The 19,471-nt window shown below is 41.3% G+C and overlaps 1 protein-coding gene across 1 annotated transcript; it reads left to right on the top strand.

The window, feature by feature from the left end:
- Positions 1-15,293: 15,293 nt before the first annotated feature.
- Positions 15,294-18,851, top strand: LOC149006490 (uncharacterized). Its single transcript, XM_089166730.1, has 2 exons — positions 15,294-16,783; positions 18,466-18,851. Exon 1 carries the CDS (start codon positions 15,472-15,474, stop codon positions 16,081-16,083), a length of 612 nt encoding a protein of 203 aa, XP_089022856.1. The 5' UTR covers positions 15,294-15,471; the 3' UTR covers positions 16,084-16,783; positions 18,466-18,851.
- The last annotated feature ends 620 nt before the right edge of the window (positions 18,852-19,471 follow it).

Raw genomic sequence — 19,471 nt, forward strand, 5'->3', positions numbered from 1 at the left:
AAATGCGCCTTCGGGGTTTCCTCGGGAAAGTTCCTTGGGTTCATGGTTTCCCAAAGAGGAATCGAGGCTAATCCAGAAAAGATTCAAGCACTGATCAAGATGACACCACCAGTTACAATAAAAGAAATCCAGTGTTTAACCGGGAGGGTGGCCGCTTTAAACCGGTTCATATCCCGAGCTGGAGAAAAGTGCAACACGTTCTTCAAAGCCTTGAAGACTACGACAAGCTCGGGAACAGTCACTTGGACACCGGAATGCCAACAAGCCTTTGATCATCTTGTAACGTATCTCGGGACAACACCTGTTTTGGCCCGACCCTTGTCTGGGGAGGTCCTTACGATCTATCTGGCAATTTCGCCAACGGCGGTCAGTGCAGTTTTGGTTCGGGGTGATACCGTTCAGAACCCGATCTACTATGTGAGTCATGTGCTTATAGATGCTGAAAAGCGGTACCCGGACGTCGATAAACAGGCGTTGGCACTTCTCGTGGCATCACGAAAACTAAGGCCCTACTTCCAATCACACCCGATAATAGTCCCAACTAATTTTCCATTAAAGAAGATAATACAAAGACCTGATGTGGCAGGGAGGATGGTCGGGTGGTCCGTGGAGCTTAGTGAGTACCAGATCGAATTTAGACCAAGGACGGCCATAAAAGCCCAAGTACTGGCCGACTTTGTTGTCGAAAGCACAATACCACAGAGGAACGACCAAATACCAACGGCTGAAGTATCCGACTTGTGGGTTCTGCATGTAGATGGTTCGAGCAATGTCTCAGGGTCGGGAGCAGGCTTGACCCTCTGTAGTCTCGATAACTTCATTATTAGCTATGCTATAAGGTTTAAATTCCCAGCCTCAGACAATGAAGCAGAATATGAGGCTGTCATAGCAGGCTTGCGAGTGGCCCGAGCCCTCAGGGTTCGGGAGCTGGAGGTAAGAAGCGATTCTCAATTGGTTGTTAACCAAATCAAGGGAGAGTATGAAGCAAAGGATGAAAGAATGGCTAAGTATTTAGTCAAGGTTGGACAGTTTCAAACTTTCTTCGAACGGGTAACATACCGACAGATACCAAGAAAAGAGAATGAAAATGCAGATGAACTTTCCCGATTATCAATGGCAAGCTACAAAAACTTGGACTCGGCGGTTTACATTGAAGAATTAAACAGCCCGAGTATCCAGGAAGTAGAAACCTTTGAGATCAGTAAGGAACCAGACTGGACCACGCCTTTGATTGCGTATATTCGGGATGACATTCTCCCGACTGATCCAAAGGAAGCAAAAAGAGTCCGGAATCAAGCCGCTCGGTTCACCATGGTCGGGGATCAGCTGTATAGGAGGTCCTTCACGAATCCTCTCTTGAGATGTGTAGGGCCATCCCGAGCAAGTTATGCCCTAGCTGAAATCCACGAAGGCATATGTGGGGCACACATGGGCGGGAAGGCATTGGCACAAAAGGTATTAAGGTCGGGAATATTCTGGCCTACAGTACAGAAGGACGCGATTGACTATGTCCGTAAGTGCGAACGATGCCAGAAACACGCTAATGTTCCAAAGTTACCAGCGGTCCCCATGATATCCGTCTCCAACCCGACGCCATTTGCGATGTGGGGAATGGACCTAGTCGGGAAACTACCAAAAGCTCCTAAGAATCGGGAATATATGGTGGTTGCAATAGATTACTTCACAAAATGGGTCGAGGCTGAACCATTATCTTCCATCACGGAGAAACAGATGGAAAATTTTTTTGAAGAGAAGATAATATATAGGTTCGGGATACCCCGGATCTTAGTGACAGATAATGGCAAACAATTTGAAGGCGCCGGGTTCAAATCCTTTTGTGCGAGGTACCATATAGAACATCGATTTGCTTCGGTTGCCTACCCCCAGAGCAATGGACAAGTGGAGGTTACCAACAGGACACTTCTCGATGGGATCAAAAAAAGGTTGGAAGATAATCGGGCAATGTGGGTCGAGGAACTCCCGAGTGTCCTCTGGTCATACAGAACTACGGTGCGAACCCCAACTGGCGAAACCCCTTTTTGTTTAGCTTATGGGACTGAAGCCCTAGCTCCCGTGGAAGTATTGGCTGGATCATTGCGTTATGATGCGTTTAACGAACAACAAAATGATCAAGGGCTCAGGGAGAATTTAGATCTTTTGCAAGAATCCCGGACAAAAGCACAACAGAAGAATCTATTGTATCAAAGGAGAGCGGCACAACACTACAACTCTCGGGTTAAGAACCGAAGATATAGATCGGGAGATCTGGTTTTAAGACGTACAGGGGCTTCAGACCCGAGAAATCAAGGAAAGCTAGCTCCAACATGGGAAGGACCTTACCTGGTAGAAAAAGAAACAAGGCCGGGATCATACCGACTGAAGAGTATAGAAGGTGGAAAACCGATTGATCGTTCATGGCATTCCACAAATTTGAGGAAGTTCTACCAATAACCACTATAGACATCTGGTCAATTCCGTTTGTGACTTCGTCTTTTACCAGATCAAATCTTTCTAAGGAAGATACAAAAAATTCGGGACCATCCCGTTTACAGTTCTTCCTTGTTATAGGAACATGCATCTTTTCTCAAAGATACCGTTCACTCGGGTTCATTCCCGTTTGATCAACCCTTGTTGAAGGAACATGCATCTTTTCTTAAAGATACCATTCACTCGGGTTAACTCCCGTTTGATTAATAATTCCTTTTCTTAGGGAAATTGCATCTTCTCTTAAAGATACCGTTCACTCGGGTTCATTCCCGTTTGATCAACCCTTCCTTGTTGAAGGAACATGCATCTTTTCTGAAAGATACCATTCACTCGGGTTCATTCCTGTTTAATTAACAATTCCTTGATCAAGGATTTACATCTTTCATTAAAGATACCATTCGCTCGGGTCACTCCCATGAGATTAGTTACTCCTTTTTTAAAGGAACTTATATCTTTTCTTAAAAAATACAAGTCACCCGGCTTACTATCGTTTTTATCAATTACTCCTTTTTTTAAGGAACTTGCATCTAGGAGATACAAATCACTCGGGCTTATCTCGATAATCCATATGGGGAAATTGTTTGGTAGCTTATGTGTAACAAAAATAGAGAAAGAACTTGATTCATTCATAAAAAGATTACAATATTCAGCATCAAGCCTTAATCAATTTTCACTGAAGGACTCCCGGGAAGGTCTTCTCCAGCAGCTGGTTCAGTCGCGCCTTCTAGGGACTCCAGCATGCCTACAGTATTGGCAGGGGAACCTTGGATCTCTTCCTCGCCCCGATCATGCTCCCCTGGCAGCTCACTATCTTCTTCCCGAGCTATTGTTTCTTCATCTTCACCTTCCTCTCTTACTTCGTCTTCAGGAGAGGGTTGGGGAAGAGGATCAATATAATCCACAGCATCGGGAAAAGGGAAATCCTCAAGCTCGGGAAGACCTTCGGGACGAGGGCGTTTGAGCTCATCATAAATCGGAGGGTCAGCAGACTTCTCCAACTCTCGAGGACGGGGGAAGATCTGCTCGCTCCCGAGCCTTTTTAAAGGCAACTCGCATACCTCTCTTAAAGGCGGGAGTAGCAACAGCCAGAGTGAGACTCTTGAACTCTTGAGTCGTGAAGTATTCCTCCAGCACACCTCGTCTTGAGGCTCCAGGACCCGAGGACTCCAGCTCTTTCAACTTGTCTCTCAGCTGGGCATTCTCATTCTTCTCTGCCAATAAGAGGGCTTCAGACGCCCTCAAATCTTCAGACACCTTCCCGACTTTCTCTTCCAGGTCACTGACCTTCCCTTTGTACTTGCTTTTGCTTTTGGAAAGGACATCCCTTTCCTTCTTCAGCTTGGCCGCTTTATCTTCGGCGTCTTTCAGCTTCTTCTCCGCCTCTTCTTTTTCCGTGATAGCAGTGCGGGCCCGAATGTTCGACTCCCCGTGGAGATGTTCGGCCAGCGCTAACTGGTTAGCTTGGTCCCGAGCCCTACGAAGAGACTCAGAAAAAATGTGGACGGCACCAGCAACATATCTGAAGAAAGATTTCCGGGATAAGAAGAATGATAGTAAGGATTCGGGAGACAAAGGGAGGAAAAGATAGGTACCTGAATCCTTCATTAAAAAATTCCCTATTCGGGAGATTGCGCAGATACGTTGTATCAGCATCATTCGTAGCTTCATTCAGCCACTGTTCGGCATATTCTGAATCACTAAAAACAGTGTTAAAACCGAGTTCACCGGCTGAAGAAGAGGGGGCGACCTCCCGAGTTGGTTCGTCGATACGAACCCTTTTTTGAAGACGAGGCAGGCCGCCCGCTTTACGCTTCTCAGTTCCCGAGGAAGGAGCAGTCTTCTTTAGACTCTTCTCGGGAGATGATCGGTTGGAGGGGAGAATCGCCTTTGCAGCCGCAGGAACTTGTGCTGGGGCTTTTTTGAGTACTCCCGAAGGAGGTTTGCTGGAGGGCACAGGTTTCCGTCTTCTTGCCTCGTCCATGTTCCCGAGCGCCATTGCCAGAAGATCATCCTCAGAGATATTTTGGCTCACTGAAAAACAAAGAATACGTATCAGGTCAGCACAACATAGATGACACAGAAACAATAAAATAGAGACTTACTCGGGGAGAAACCCCATAGCTGAAGAACTGACTCGTACTCCATGGAGTACCCATGGACTGCGAGCTCGTCATCGTCAACCGAGTTTATTATGTCAATATAGTTTTCCTCCTCGGGATGTAGGGTGACAGGAATATTCAGACGGTCGATCTTCCCCTTGGGGACTTCTTAGAATTGAGTACGGAAGGGCTCGGGAGAAGGTGGTTTAAAGAAAAGGTAAAACTCCCGCCATTTCTTGGTGGTAGACGGGAGGGAATCCTTTAAGATAAAGTTCCCTTGAGAAGGGGAAATTCTCTTGGATAGGAAAAACCAACCGCGTTGGCTGTGAGGATGAAGGGAGTAATAATGGTGGAATAAGCCGAAAGTCGGGAAGACCCCTATTGACTTACAAAAGCCGACGAACCCGATCATAATCCTCCAACTGTTCGGGCTCAAATTAGAAGGGCTGAGCTTATAATGGTCAAGCACATCTATGAAAAGATCATGCAACGGGAGACGTAACCCCCCGATAAAGGCATCATAATACAAGGGATAGAATCCCTCGGGAGGACATGTTACTCTTTGGCTGTCGGTCGGGATAATAACCTGATATCCCTCGGGGAATACCAAAACTACCCAAAAATCTATCCGGATCCTCGGGAAACGAGGGGAGCGAGAGATAGAATTCAGGTCCCGAGGAGTTACGGACGAAATTAATGTGCCAGGGAGTTAAGGGTTCGGCTCGAAGCATTTCTAAGGCTGCGGAGTCGAGTTTCTTACAATCAGGTTTACGGGGAATGGCCCCCCGAAAACCGCTAGGACGTTGAAAAGGTGGTCGAGGGGGAGCTTTCGATCTAGATACCCGGGAGGTAGACGGGACATCCGTCCGAAGGAAAGCTTGGGAAGATATAGCAGGGGGATCTCGGGAAGTGGCCGTAGACTCAGGTCTTAGGGCACTCTGGGCAGAAGGAGTAGCAGAATCAGAAGCAGGGGCAGGGTTCGAATTTGAACTAGGAATAACTTCTACTTCAGCCTCAACTTCGGCCTCAACTTCGGCCTCTTCCTCGGCCTCTACCCCGGCCTCTACCTCCCCTTCTACTTCATCGGGTACGAGGGACGTAGTCAGGGCTTGCATCGCTTGTTTCTCTTTGTCCTTGCGGAACATCTCCTGGATCTCATTATAGAGCCGAAGATCGTCGTCCGGGATGGAGCAATTTGTTAGATTTGGATTTCTCCTCATCGGGAGGATTGCTCATGGAGTTCTTTCAGACGATCCCCGGTCAGATTATACCTCTTGGTTTGATCGCTATCACCCTCACTCGTATAACCCTCGGCCCGACGACGCCTATCACGATAGATGGGAACGGGGACCTTATTTTGATGCCTAAACCCTCTCAAACTTACTTTCGGCTTCTTCGGGGCCTTATATCTCCTCGGGGCCATAAGAAAAGAAAACTTACTGATTAAAAGCAAGAAAGGCTTGAGGAACTTCAGAAGTCAGTCGGGAGCGTTGCTTAGTCGAGAGCAAAGAAAGCAGTAGGAAGAAAATGAAGAGGAAGGTTCCTATTTATATTGCCGGAAGAGGCGTTACACTTCTTGATCAGACGGTTACGACTCTTGATGATCGACGGTTACAAAGTGGAGACAATTCGCCTCCCCCGAGGCTCTCATTATGAGCCTGCGCACTAGCCACCTGACGTGTCAATCCCAGGTTGGGCGAAGTCCTGAGGATAGCCGTTACAAAAAACGGCTGATCACTTTAGTGCGCAGGCATTTAATGCGTCCATTAAAGAGTATTCTTGGAATCTCCCGAGGCAAAGGAACTCCAGGAATCTCCCGAGGAACAACTCACTCCAACCGCTTAGCTATCCCGAACATCGCAAGCAACGATCGGGATAGGGGGTTTATGATACGGAAAGATGAGCACCAAGCGGGTGTAACCCGAATATTACACATTGTCATATTAATCGGGTCACACCCGGTTCTAACAGGACGAAATGTGATCGGGTCCGGACCGAATGGGGCTCCACATGACAGTTAATCGGGAAGGATGCCGATCACCCATGACCAAAAGCGTAACGCACGCCACGGATATGGCAATCGTCCTCGTTATAGAAGGTCAACTCAATAGCTGATTAAAAGGGACTAATGGCAAGGGAGCATGATCCAAGGAGAGACATCAGCCCTCGTCCAGCTGACTTAACATGTACACGAAAGGTAACACTCACACTATAAATGCACAGATCTACCCCTCCGGTAAGCAGGACAATACACTTTGAGCATAATCTTGTGTAGCTTTTGCACGAGACCTCATTTGGTTGATCATCTAACTTTGCCATCGGAGGCGGCTGCCCGGCACACAAGCCGGCCCGCATCTAACCTTTCTTGCAGGACTCATCGTCCCGGATACGAGAGGAGGCTCAGTCGGATCCAGAAGCATAATTGATCCGCATCAGTTGGGTTAAGTCATATCAATCCATGGCAGAGGATGTTAGTCACCACTCTCTCACATAACCATTTAGCATGATAATTGATGTGTGTTAAGGACAACTCTAGGCCCAATGCATAGTCATACTGTTTTGTACTACATATTGTTCGGATATCATTCCTCAACGGAGGCATCTGTTGGTCTGATATCCTTATCCACCTAGAAATGAGATCCTCAATGGGAGGCACATGTTGAACTCCATTTCTCAACCCTATGGTCATCCACATATATATTGGCTGATGCTGTTATGGCTTCCCTGCGGAAATTGCACACCGCACTGAAAGGGACACATGCCCAAATTCTATACATATGCAACATTACCATCTCATGATGATAATGAGCATGTTTGATACTTAAAGGACCCAGCCACGAACATCACTGGTTAATTGACTTCAACATTCCTACCGGAAGGGTAGTATTACTCATGGGATTACCTAACCAAATACTTCTAGACACCTAGCATTCATGTATGTGTATATATATATACGTCATTAGGATAATGGGAGAACCCACAACCCTAGTTGGTATATAAGTATAAGAGGACATAGTCCTAAAATCAAGCCCATAGAACAAAATTCCATTGAAACTTCTGAAAATTCCACCAAGATTTCATATTTTGGGAACTTCGAAACGAAAAACTAAGGGACTGAAAAAATCCCAAGTTTCAATTGAAACCGTTGAAATTTCGTCGAAACCTGTCGAAACCTGGTTCAAGGTACCTAGCTAAACCAGCTGGTTCATGAGGGAAAAAAAAATACCCAAATTTCATGGGAAACATAGAAAATTTCGTGGAAACTTAGGAAATTTCATGAAAACTTGGGAAATTTCGTGGAAATCTAAGACTTTTTCTTGCAAGTTTCGTAGCTTTCCCATATTTTCAATTTTTTTGTTTCTTTAATGTTTCCTCAAATACCCCCTCCATCTGGACTTCCCTATCCAAATTGTGTATTCCCTCAGACTGGTTATCTTAGGCATGTTGATGACCAGACTTATAAAATTACAGTTATAGATTACCTTGACAACTATAGGCATCAAATGTCATGGGATGTCTATGTTCGTTGGTTAGAGGAGAGGATGTTACAGGCATAATATTACTTAGCTCACAAGATGGATCCACCAATGCACTCCTCTTAGCACTGAGTTATACTTTCCTTTTATTGTCAGTTACTTTGTATTTGATGTTTTGAAATTAGAAATTATATACTGAATGTTATGTACTTAAGTAATTAAGTTTATAATGTACTTCTCGGACAACTCTACATTGATGTTATGTATATTAAATGACATATTTACATTGATTTTTTTTTAGCAAAACACATCCAATGTGTTCTTTATACTCTAATTAGCTTAAATGCAGAGTCCCACCTTAAAATACTCCCTAAAACTTGTTGAAACTTCATGTCGAAACTTGCACACAAAAATCCTAAGTTTCCTTGAAAATTTCCTATTTCCCACCTAGGTTTCTCATTTTCACCTAGTCGAAACTTTAGTTTCCCTCGAATTTTTTTCCTATGATCAAGCCCACACATTCACACCATTCTCACATACAATAATTTATGAAATTTGAAATAGAAACAAGTACAAACTAACATTACCTTCCATTCGCACAAAGTCACACACAATTTATAAGAGATTACAATATATTGAAGTATTGAAGATTTGAATAACTCATCATTCATACAAGATATGGTTAAGTATATTTATCACATTTCCAACTTTTATAACTCTCAAATCCTGAAATACTACTTCACCAAAAAGAGAGTTCATTGACCTAAAATAACGCTAGAAACACAATAAATCAAGTAAGAGATAATCAAGAATCGTCCGAAATCAAAGGGGGCTAAAACACACACCCAACAGAGGGCAGGAGGTTGGGGCCATACAGGGCCGGTCGGCTAGGATTGGTCGCCCGTAGTATAGGGTTCTGGCGAAAAACCCTAATTTCCTCCCCAATTTGATCTCTACTTGAAATGGAACTTTGGAGTCTTCAATTTGATGGTATTAGGGTCCTAACTACCTTTGAAACACCCCCAATTGGTTATCAAACGAATTAATGTCTGAGAGGTTCTAACTGATTTTGAATGCAAAGGATTGCATGAACCAATTCTCACAAAGACTGGGAAACATTACAAGGGCAATAGGAAGCATTTAATGTAACCCAACAATGAAAATCATCACAACAACAATGCAAAAGATTCTATCATAATTGGATTTAGAAGAGAGGTTGTGAAGGGTTTTTGAGTATCATTACCTTATTGCGCGATTTCCTTTCTTTCTCACACTTTGGCACCACCCAAAGAGTGAATAAGCTTCAAAATCATGAGCTCTCCTTCTCTCCCATGTTCTCAGCCTCCTTTTTGCATAAACAATGCGTTATGGGGTTAGAGAATCATAAAATAGAGTTTTAAACTTGAAATTCCAAATCTCCCCCGAAATTGAGCAAGGGTGGTTGATCCATCCGATCAACCACCTCTAACCAACCGGCCCTATATCTCATTCATGAGAAAGCTGATTGCGACGGGCTTCGAAGGGTAAAAATGTCCTTTTAAGGGCTGGTCATTGTTATAGTTTACTTCAAATTTCAAGTCCTCTAACATCGGTATACGGACATGCCAAAACCTCATTTTTATACTTTCTAGAGTGACATTCTCTTCTTTTGAAATCCATTAGATTGATTGGGTCTTTATCGTGGTCATCTACCTCCATAGACTCAATTTTCGAACACTCGAGCTCAACTTGTATGGCTTATAGTTGTCACTTACTTGTACTCTGGGTTTGCGGTCCTGGAATCAATGGATTAAGGGTTAAAAATCCGAAAAATTTCACAATTACAATTAAAACCCAACTAAGAATTGAATCTAATGAATCATAAAATTTCTCACAATTTCATCTTTTCTCTTTTCTTTAAGGCTTAAATTTAAGAATTTATTAAATCCAGTTGCTAATTGAGTTATAATTCTAATCATTGAATTATTGCCTGCCATTAGTCACAATCCTATATTCAAATTTCAAGAAATAGCATGGGGATTGGAATTGTTGAGGATGTAGATCCATATCCATATATTACATAGCACATGCAAAAATAATAAAATATTTTTTAAATGTGTCTATCACGACTTCCACCAATATTTCAGATACCGTACAGGCTTCAATGTCGGTGATACATGTTTCAATACTCTGCACTAAAATTACGATTGCAGGAGATTTTTTTGTTATTTTGTTTTGTTTTTTGTTTTTCGTTTTTCTTCTTTTCTTTTTCTTTTTCTTTTTCAATTTTTTTTTTAGATTATCAAATAGAAGATTATATTAAACTCTCCAGCATAATAGTAGAGGTCAAAAGAGAAGAGTACATAAAGAAGCTAGGTTCTACCAAAAAAAAGAAAAAAAAAGAAGCTAGGAGGGGACTACCTTCACTCCCTGCTTAATTTAAACATTTTAGAGCCACGGGCAAGATAGTCTGCCCTAACATTGCAAGACCTGTTAATAAAACAAACGCTGAGTTAAGAAAAGAAACTAGACAACCTCAATATATGCTAAACTAAGCCATGGCTTGGCCAATCAAGAGTTTGGTCCTGGCTGTTGTGGACCTTCACGGCTGTGAGGTAATCTAAAAGCAAAACAACATGAGTTAAACAAAGATTCAAAGCAATTACTTCAAGCTCCAAAACTAAAGTACGAAAAAATAAAAGTTTATGTTTTTTTTAGCAAGCACTAAACCACTTTTTGGGCTTCAAAAATTGCAACTTCTTCCTCCTTTCCTAGAAGACACATCCCATGTTGCATCAGTGTATATTTTAAAACTGAAATGACAGACAGAAGCATCATCCTCCTGAATAATTCCAGTGTTTGAGACAGAATGGGATATCATTTAACAATTTGTTAAAATGCAAAAAAATATGAAGTAACAGAGGGGTATATACCTTTAAAAGAAAAGCAATTTTAGCATATCAAATTACCCAACATTAAACACCACTCATAGTTTATGCAAGCTTTCTTTGATTTGAGTGAGTTGGCAAATCTATGTTCAATAAAATCAAGCCAGTCAAAGGAATTACCCAAAAATTCAAAAGTAACAATTCTTAATGGGGAAGCTTTCCAACAATTTTTAGCATGATCATGTGAAAAAGTGCATGAGATAAATTTTCTACGTGTGCTGAGCATAACAAATACAAATTAGAAAGGAAACTGTCTCTATCAAATAGAGATTTGTGTTGGGATCCCCTCTTGTGCTGTTCTTCAAGTAAAATTTCTGCTATTGAAATAAGAAATTTTATTTTTGGGAGCATAGCAGTATCCCATATCCGTTTGCAATCCGTGTTTGAAGGTGAAAGTGTCTCACTTAACTAACATTGACCTTAAGGAATTCCAGAATGAAAGAACACTTTAGAACAATGTGTTGCTACACAATCCTATTTGTCCCTTCAGCCGGTTGAACCTGCAAGAATGAGCTCGACCGTGAAGGTCGAGTTTTCACCTCTGATGATCTAGTTAGGGATCCGACTAAGGAAGACAAGAAAGTAATGAACAATAAGAATTCGAATAGTGAAAGTTCTATCCAGCGTACCTTTTGTGTTCTCATACCTTTTTATAGCTTTTTAATGTTTGAGTTTGAGTGGGACTCAAACCTTAGTTAGGTTGCAATATGAATCTTAGTCATTTGGTCGGTCTAACTTGATCTGAGCTGGTCGGACTAGGCTCAAACCGAACTGGTTCGAGTTTATTTATTCTTTCCTCATCATAAGCCCCAGTCTCTGAAGTCCGGGCTTTAGAGATTTTGCGATCGAACATGTCAACATTTCCGACCAGCGTTACTTGGGTACATTCACAACCTGGTTTTGGAAGTTTTACGGCTGACGTCATCCGACAGGGTACTGCGCCATAAAATGGGAAACGACGGCGCACGTCTTTTCTGCACGTCCTCCTTTAATGACATGTGGCACTGTATTGATGACTACTAATAATGACCTTTTGGGATTTCAAAAGTTTGAGAAGATTAACCGTTTTCAATTCAAGATCTTCAGCGCTAGATTGGAATCTTCATGAAGAAAGCTTATACTAGATTGTTGGATGGGGAAGTCCTTAAAGTCATTAGATTAGGATCTTTCTATACCTTTCCTTTTTCATCCATTAGATCTGGATATTTTAGGAAGTATATATATATCTGTCCCTCCTTTTTTTTATTTCACTTTTTACTGTGCTCATTATTGTATCTGTGGAGAAGACGAAGGCTGCAGGACTTCTACGACCTTATTTCGACCTTTAAAGGAGCTCTTTACTTCGATTCCTCTTACAAGTGAGTTCGTTTTTTCTTCACGAACCTTTTGATGGTCTTTGTTTTTTATTTCGTGCTATATTCTGAGTATATTTTCCTTTTTTCTTTTTCTTGGGCTCTGCTTGTCATTTCTTCCATTTCTGCAACTGTAACTAGACCTGTAAACGGACCGGATTCGGCTCGGATACACCAATATCCGAATCCGAATCCGAATCCGATTAGCAAATCCGCTATCCGAATCTGGCAAAAATTTAAATAAGGCATCCGAATTCGAATCCGAAACTTTATCGGATATCCGATAAAAATCCGATCCAATAAAATATCCGATTATTGATTGATAATTGTCATTTTTTTACATTTTTTATTATAAATTTCTAATTTCCGATTACCGAATATTGGTATCTGAATCCGATTATTATCTATTTTTAAATAAAAAATGTTAAATACTTTACTCTATCTGGATAAAAATTTAACCGGATATTATCCGATCCGATAAGCAATTATCCGAATCCGAATCCGGTTGCTTAGCAGACGGATACGGATACCCTTAAATGAATACGAATGCAAATTCGGAGGCGGATTTTGGCTATCCATTTACAGGTCTAACTGTAACCCCATTTTAGCCTTAGTTTCTTATCTGTAATGGGTGTTAAAAAGAAAGCTTTTAAACCCTCTAAGATTCCCTCTAGACACCCATCTTCTGAGGGTGAGGATGTTCGTTCTGGGAACAGTGAGGCTCCCTCTTCTAGGTACAGTGACACTGAGAGTGATACCTCTGTTGACCCGTCCTTGTCTCCTGGTGTTCGTCCAAACCTACTTAGTGATGAGGAGTTTCGGACTTTAAGTATTCGTGCTCGGTTTGGCACAAATAGGAGGAAATGGCTGAAATCCTTTCGAGCTTCAATTTGAGAGAAGTCGTCTTAAGACCTCCGAACATATAGGCTTCGATCCTAGTAGTTCAGGTCCTAGCTTTTTTCCTTCCGAGCTGACTGAGAGTGACTTGGAACTCATCGGAGCTCGATACACAATACCAGATGATTTTGTGCTTAGAGTCCCTGCTCCTCATGAGCGTGCTCACCGACTTCCTTCGGATGTGTTTGTTGTGTATGAGGATGCCTTTGTTAGTGGCTTTAGGCTTCCCGTGCACCTAGTCTTTGTTGAAACTCTTAATCATTTTGGGATGTGCCCAGGGATGTTAGCGCCAAATAGTTGGCGTAACATAATTTGTTTTTTCTGAGAACTTGCTTCGGGAGCGATTACATGACGCATGGCCATCCTGATCAACTCACTTAGGGATGAGATTTATTTCTTGATTTCAGATTGCTCCTTTTGAACTTTGACAATTTGATGCATTGTCGCGTATGGACTTGCTTGAGGGTCTGGAGGAATTGGAGGATCTTGCAGAATTTGGAGTTTGGGAATTTTATCCATTCCTTGTGGAACTGTGCTTTGGTCGACCTCCTTTTCTCCGTCAGACCCATCTTCGATTATCAATCATGATCTTGTTCTCATAATGTCTTTTTTTATCAGAGATTCCCACAGACGACGCCAATTGTTGCTACACAATCTTGTTCGTCCCTTCACCGGTTGAACCCTGTAAGAATGAGCTCGACCGTAGAGGTCGAGTTTTCACCTCCGACAATGTAGTTAGGGATCCGACTAAGGAAGGCAATAAAGTAATGAACAATAAGAATTCGAATAGTGATAGTTCTATCTAACGTACCTTTCTCTTATGTTCTCATACCTTTTTATAGCTTTTTAATGTTTGAGTTTGAGTGGGACTCAAACCTTAGTCAGGTTGCAGTATGAATCTTAGTCATTGAGTCCTACTCAAATATGAGTAGTTGAATTTTGACTGAATACCGTTTATTTAGATAAGAGTCTTATTCAAATTCACTTTGCTACTCAGCCTTTGTACTTATTCGACCGACCTTGACTTGGTCGGTCTAACTTGATCCGAGCTGGTCGGACTAGGATCAAACCGAACTGGTTCAAGTTTATTTATTCTTTCCTCATCACAATGACTAAGTGATAACTGTAGAATAACTGAAGAACTAAACGGTCAAAATTGTGCTAAGACCACCATTCTTAAATAGAAATGCTAGAAGATTCTTGCAAAGAATGTCATCCCCATGAAAGACCCCATTACCAAACACACACAAAATGAATCATCACAATTGATATCATGCAACAATCACTTCCTAATCAAATCAAACAATTACTAATAAATGATGTGAGCCAAATTTGTTCCCGGTGTCATGCGCATCAAAGCCGTGGTGGTCGGGGGTTACTTTTCCATTTTCATCTCACTTTCTCTCCTTCCCTGCTTTTCTAATGGTAAGACATGGGAAAGCCATTATTGACTTGAATTTAGCACAGCAACAGAGACAAACAGGGTTTTCGATCGCAAGGAAGTAAAATATAGAAGAGTCGAAGAGCCGGTGCACTGAAGTAAAATGCCTAAGTAGGTAACCCAAGTCAATGACTCTAATGATTAACCCAAACTTTATCAATCCACTTGCTCAAAATTTTTAAAAATTTTTTATTAAACAATTAGTGGATGTAAAATTGTTTGGGTGTTGCGCAATTTATAGTAAAGGATCGAATTCCAAAAAATGTATTATTAACTTTTGAAAAATGGACCATCAAGATCAAAATCTCGATTAGGATCAAGATTTTGATCGTTACACGGTTGTACGTGATAAATATCTGAGCATAGCAAACACAAAATCAAATAACACTTTAGAACATATCAGTGATAAGTTGTAGAACTGCGTGTCTGAAGACATGCTACTGTGTGACGTCAACTGAGGAGACTACCTATAAGGCTATACTCCTCTTTTTTTATAAATTGAGCGATTTGGGCGCGTCGACCCACTTCTCCTCTGCCCTTGCCTTCGTTTGATCAGAGAAAATCGTTTTGAGGTTCGTCCTGGTTTAATTGCTTCCGAACGAAGTTTCTCAGGTAAGGATGTCAGGCGACGCCGACAACTGGAATTCAACTAACAGAGTAGGATCGAAGCGGCGTGCTGTAGTTGATGAGAAAAAGGACCATGGAGCTTCTCCAACAACTACTGGTGGCTCGAAGCCTCGAGGAGGAGCTCCGGTGCCGGTGCAAGATACTCAGCTTGCGTGACATCCGTCTATGGAGGTGAATTATGGTCCTGTGGTTGGAGGATCTGCAGATAGGGCTCAGTTTGGGTGCTTATCTGGATCTTCTTCAGCGAAATCGGTGTATGGGAACGTTGCTGGTCCAGTTATTGCTAATGCAAGCAGCGTGGTGATTAATAGCCATTGTGGTTCTGTTGTTCCTGATGGTGGTGGTGAAGCGTTTCCTGCTGCTTCGGTTTACAAAAAGAGAAAGATAACGCCTCTTGCGTCGCCTCCCAAAAAGAGAAAGAAAACGCCTGTTGTGGCCCCCCCCGCATCTATTTTTCCTCAAGTTCCGCTTCGTTGTTGTATTGGGAATTTGATTGGGAATTTGATTGGGCGTTTGCCCGAACCAGGGGCCGTTTTCACTTGCCTGAAGGGGATTGTAAATTCTGTTACACATGGGAGTGGTGAAGGATCGAATGCTAATCGTGGGGTTGTTAATTCTGCTACTCATGGGAGTGGTGAAGGATCGAATTCTAATCCTGTGAACACCTCAGAATCTCAGGTGAGTTTGAAACCGGATTTCTCCTCTGGTGGGTTCTGTGAATCACGCGACGACGACGAAGACGACAACGAATCCATCAGCGGCCGTAAGGGATCCTAGACGAGAGTAACTAATGAATCCATGGGTTTGTATGGACGGTTTCTTCTTTTAGGTTCAGAATGCATGACCAGATTAATCTGTTTAATCTGTGTTGGTGTGTGAGCTTCTTGTAACTAGGATATAAAAACTTTACTGTCAATGGAGGAGTAGTAGTAGGATGGTTAGGAACCTGACTTCTCAGTGGAGAGCTCATGGGTTCAGTAGAGTTCATGGGTTCAGTAAAACTTTACCATTACGGTTACTTAATTTCTCGGAGTCATTTGCCTGATACTTCTTTTGTTTGTCCAAGTGAAGCAAGAGCCTTTTAAGGGGAATTTCTACTAAATAGAGATGGTCAAGCTGGTTAATAAAAAGCAGGGCAGAAGGGGGAAAACAGAAAGGAGAAAATCACCCTCTTTTTTAGAAGCTGAGATGGTCTAGTTACGATCACCAATGATGATAAATTGGCAGTCGAGACACCGCTACCATTCCAGGAAATGAACTTTAAATTCATGGAGCCAACAGAGACGAATGAGAGAAATTGCCAAGACCGGTCAGAATAACATAACCCCGTCATTTACCCTTCCCGGAATCGATTCGGTTCTTCACAATCTTCATTTACCCTTTCTGGAGTTCGATCAGTCAGAATCGACGATTCTCCCACGTACTCGACGGTCAGCAATCCTCCGCGATTCATCGTCTTCAAGAATCGTTGGATTTGGTGAGTTTCTCTTTCTGATTGCATTTCTACATTTGTTTTTTCATTTTTCTGTTTAGGGTTTAGGTTCAACGCTGATTGCATCTCTTTTGATTAAGTATAACTCTTTTCAGTCTCAAGAGTGTGGCTTATTGAGCAATTGATGTATGGATTAATATGCTAGATCTCTTGAACATTACTGCAAGACACTGTTGCAATGACTCATGGGCTGTTCTTTTACTCTATAAACATTGTTTTTTTAGGATATCTCTGTTAAATCTCCATCTTTTGGGCTTCTTTGCTATATTGTGTTGATGTCCTATAATTGTGGGTTGATGTAAAATTCAAATTGAGGAAACCCATTTTGGTTCAGTGATGAGATCTGGGCTGTGGTGCAGAATTCCTTTTCCCTACCTACAATTGATTCTACATCTCTTTCTGTGTTGCTATATTTATGTATTTAATCTTTTTGTGTCTTGCTGTTGTTTCTCCTTTGGCCGGATTATTTTCTATAATGTGATGGGCCTCTTTCTCTTTTCCTGGTCTTTGCTAATCATCCCCTTCCCTTTCCCTTCTAAAGCTTTACAATTAGAAGGTTCATCCTTTAAGCTTGAATTGGAAATGGATCGAAGTACTTCAGAGCAAAGTACTTCTACTTCTTTGATGGTCATCTTCCACATTTTTCAATTAGCATGTTTGGGTGGAAGTAGCTATAAGCTTGCTCTTTGGAAAGTCACATCTACATTAAGTTAACACATAGATAGAAGAGCAGCTATTTGTTGTGAGTTGGTAGTAATTGTTGAGGTTGATATTCTTACATTAGGTTTGGGCCTAAGCATTTAGATTGTTGTTTTCATCTCATTCTCCCTTGTAGGGGTTCTGCCTTGTCTCTCAAGTGATCCAGGAACTGATTTTTATGTGTGTAGTCTTTTTTCAATCATGCTATTTCTTTATTTTGTTGTGCTTAGCCTTAGCATGCATTTGGGAGGTGTTTGGAAGCCTTAGACGTATATTGACAAAATGAGATGAAATCATGATTTGGTAGATGTAGTTTTCATGTTGAACTCTACATTACCTTTTAACCATTTTAGGGAAATCATTATGAATTGGAGGGTACACTGATTAGGTCAAAATAGATTATTTCTCCTGGGAATAAAGAGGGGTTTTGATCCATCCAATTCAACATTGAATGACTGAAATTTGTGGCATGTTTTTGTGGGTGCTTGTTATACATTCCTGGTTTTGTTTGGTGACAAGTCAGAGGAAGGAATCGATCCTTTAACTAGTTGAGCTAATCCAAGGGATTTATGGATGCTATTAATTAGTTGCAACCAAAAGATTTTCGAAGTTGTACAATTCTATGTTGTCAAAGATACTATTTTTGAATCCTAAACCTTAGTTGTCAATCTTAAAAATGGTCTGGTTGGTTTGCGTGTTAAATACTAATTCAAATTTAATCAAATGACTCATATTTATCTTACAAAACCAGTAAAATTCTTGGGAGCAATATTTTTGCATTCACTCTAAGTAGGCTGTTGGAATTATGTGGAAACTGCTCAGACATAGGTAGGGTAAGGGAAACATGAACTGATCCTTAACTGAAAAGATTTTCTGTTTGCTGAATGATATTATTTTCTGTTTGCTAAATGATATTATTTTCTGCTGGTATTCCCATATAACTTTGCATATTGCTTTCCATCTGGCAGTTGCCCTGGATACCCACAAATGAGAGAAAGAGATGACCCACTAGTGGTTAGGGTCCAAAGAATAAGCAGGGAGATTTGGGTTTTTCAAGCTAGAAGATTAAGAGGTTGAGATAGATGCAGGGGAGCCAAGACTGTGGTTGGCAAAGAAGGATCACATGTCAAGGCTGCAAGGATTGTAACTTCAGAGAGAAGAATAATCATTCTCTATTTTTCATTTGCAGTTTTTACTTTTTGATGGGAAGTTGGGCAAAGAGGGGTTTGGTGAGGTATTTACAGTTTGTAATATAAGAGGGGGAACTTGACCTTTACATTGGCTTCTGTTTCAATCAGCTGGTGCTAAAGTTTGAACATAGAAGCAGAAAACTGCATACATTACAGTCCACCATATGAGTGCCAGTTTACTTGTTTGTTTATTGACTTGGATTATCATCACCATTATTGGCCATAATAGCAATGAAGTTTTGGTTTATTTTCATATATGTAGCAACGACATTTTTTTGTGAAAAAAAAAAACATTCTTAAGAAAAGAACTTGATCTAATATGTCCCATGCGTATGTTTTCAAACCCCAAGGCACCCAATTTTATTCAGGACTGATTACCATTAAACAGGGCAGATCCCACTTTCTGGTCAACAATGCTGTTAATTCTACTGTTTGTATTCGTGTTTGTTTCTTGACTACAAATCTTGTATTTTCTAACAATTTACCGATCTAGTATTTGAATAGACTCCTTGATCAAAAATAATGTTTTCATTTGCGGTAGAAGAGAATGATAATTTAATCCCCCAAAAAAAGAGAGAAAAAAGAAGCCTGACTAATGATATGCAATTAAGCATGATGAAAACACTAAAGATTGGTTTTATAAAGGTTGAGTTTAGGGTGTAGGTCCCTAAGCTAAGATTAGGAATGTGGATTCTAGAAAGATGGTCTTATATTCTATATGACTGATATCAACATAAGAATACCGATTGATACTAATCTAATGGTTATCAATGCATCATGTCTA

Source organism: Hakea prostrata, chromosome 8 (assembly GCF_041222555.1).
Source record: "Hakea prostrata isolate BN-2017 chromosome 8, UWA_Hpros_2, whole genome shotgun sequence".
In the NCBI taxonomy this organism is placed as follows: Eukaryota; Viridiplantae; Streptophyta; class Magnoliopsida; order Proteales; family Proteaceae; genus Hakea; species Hakea prostrata.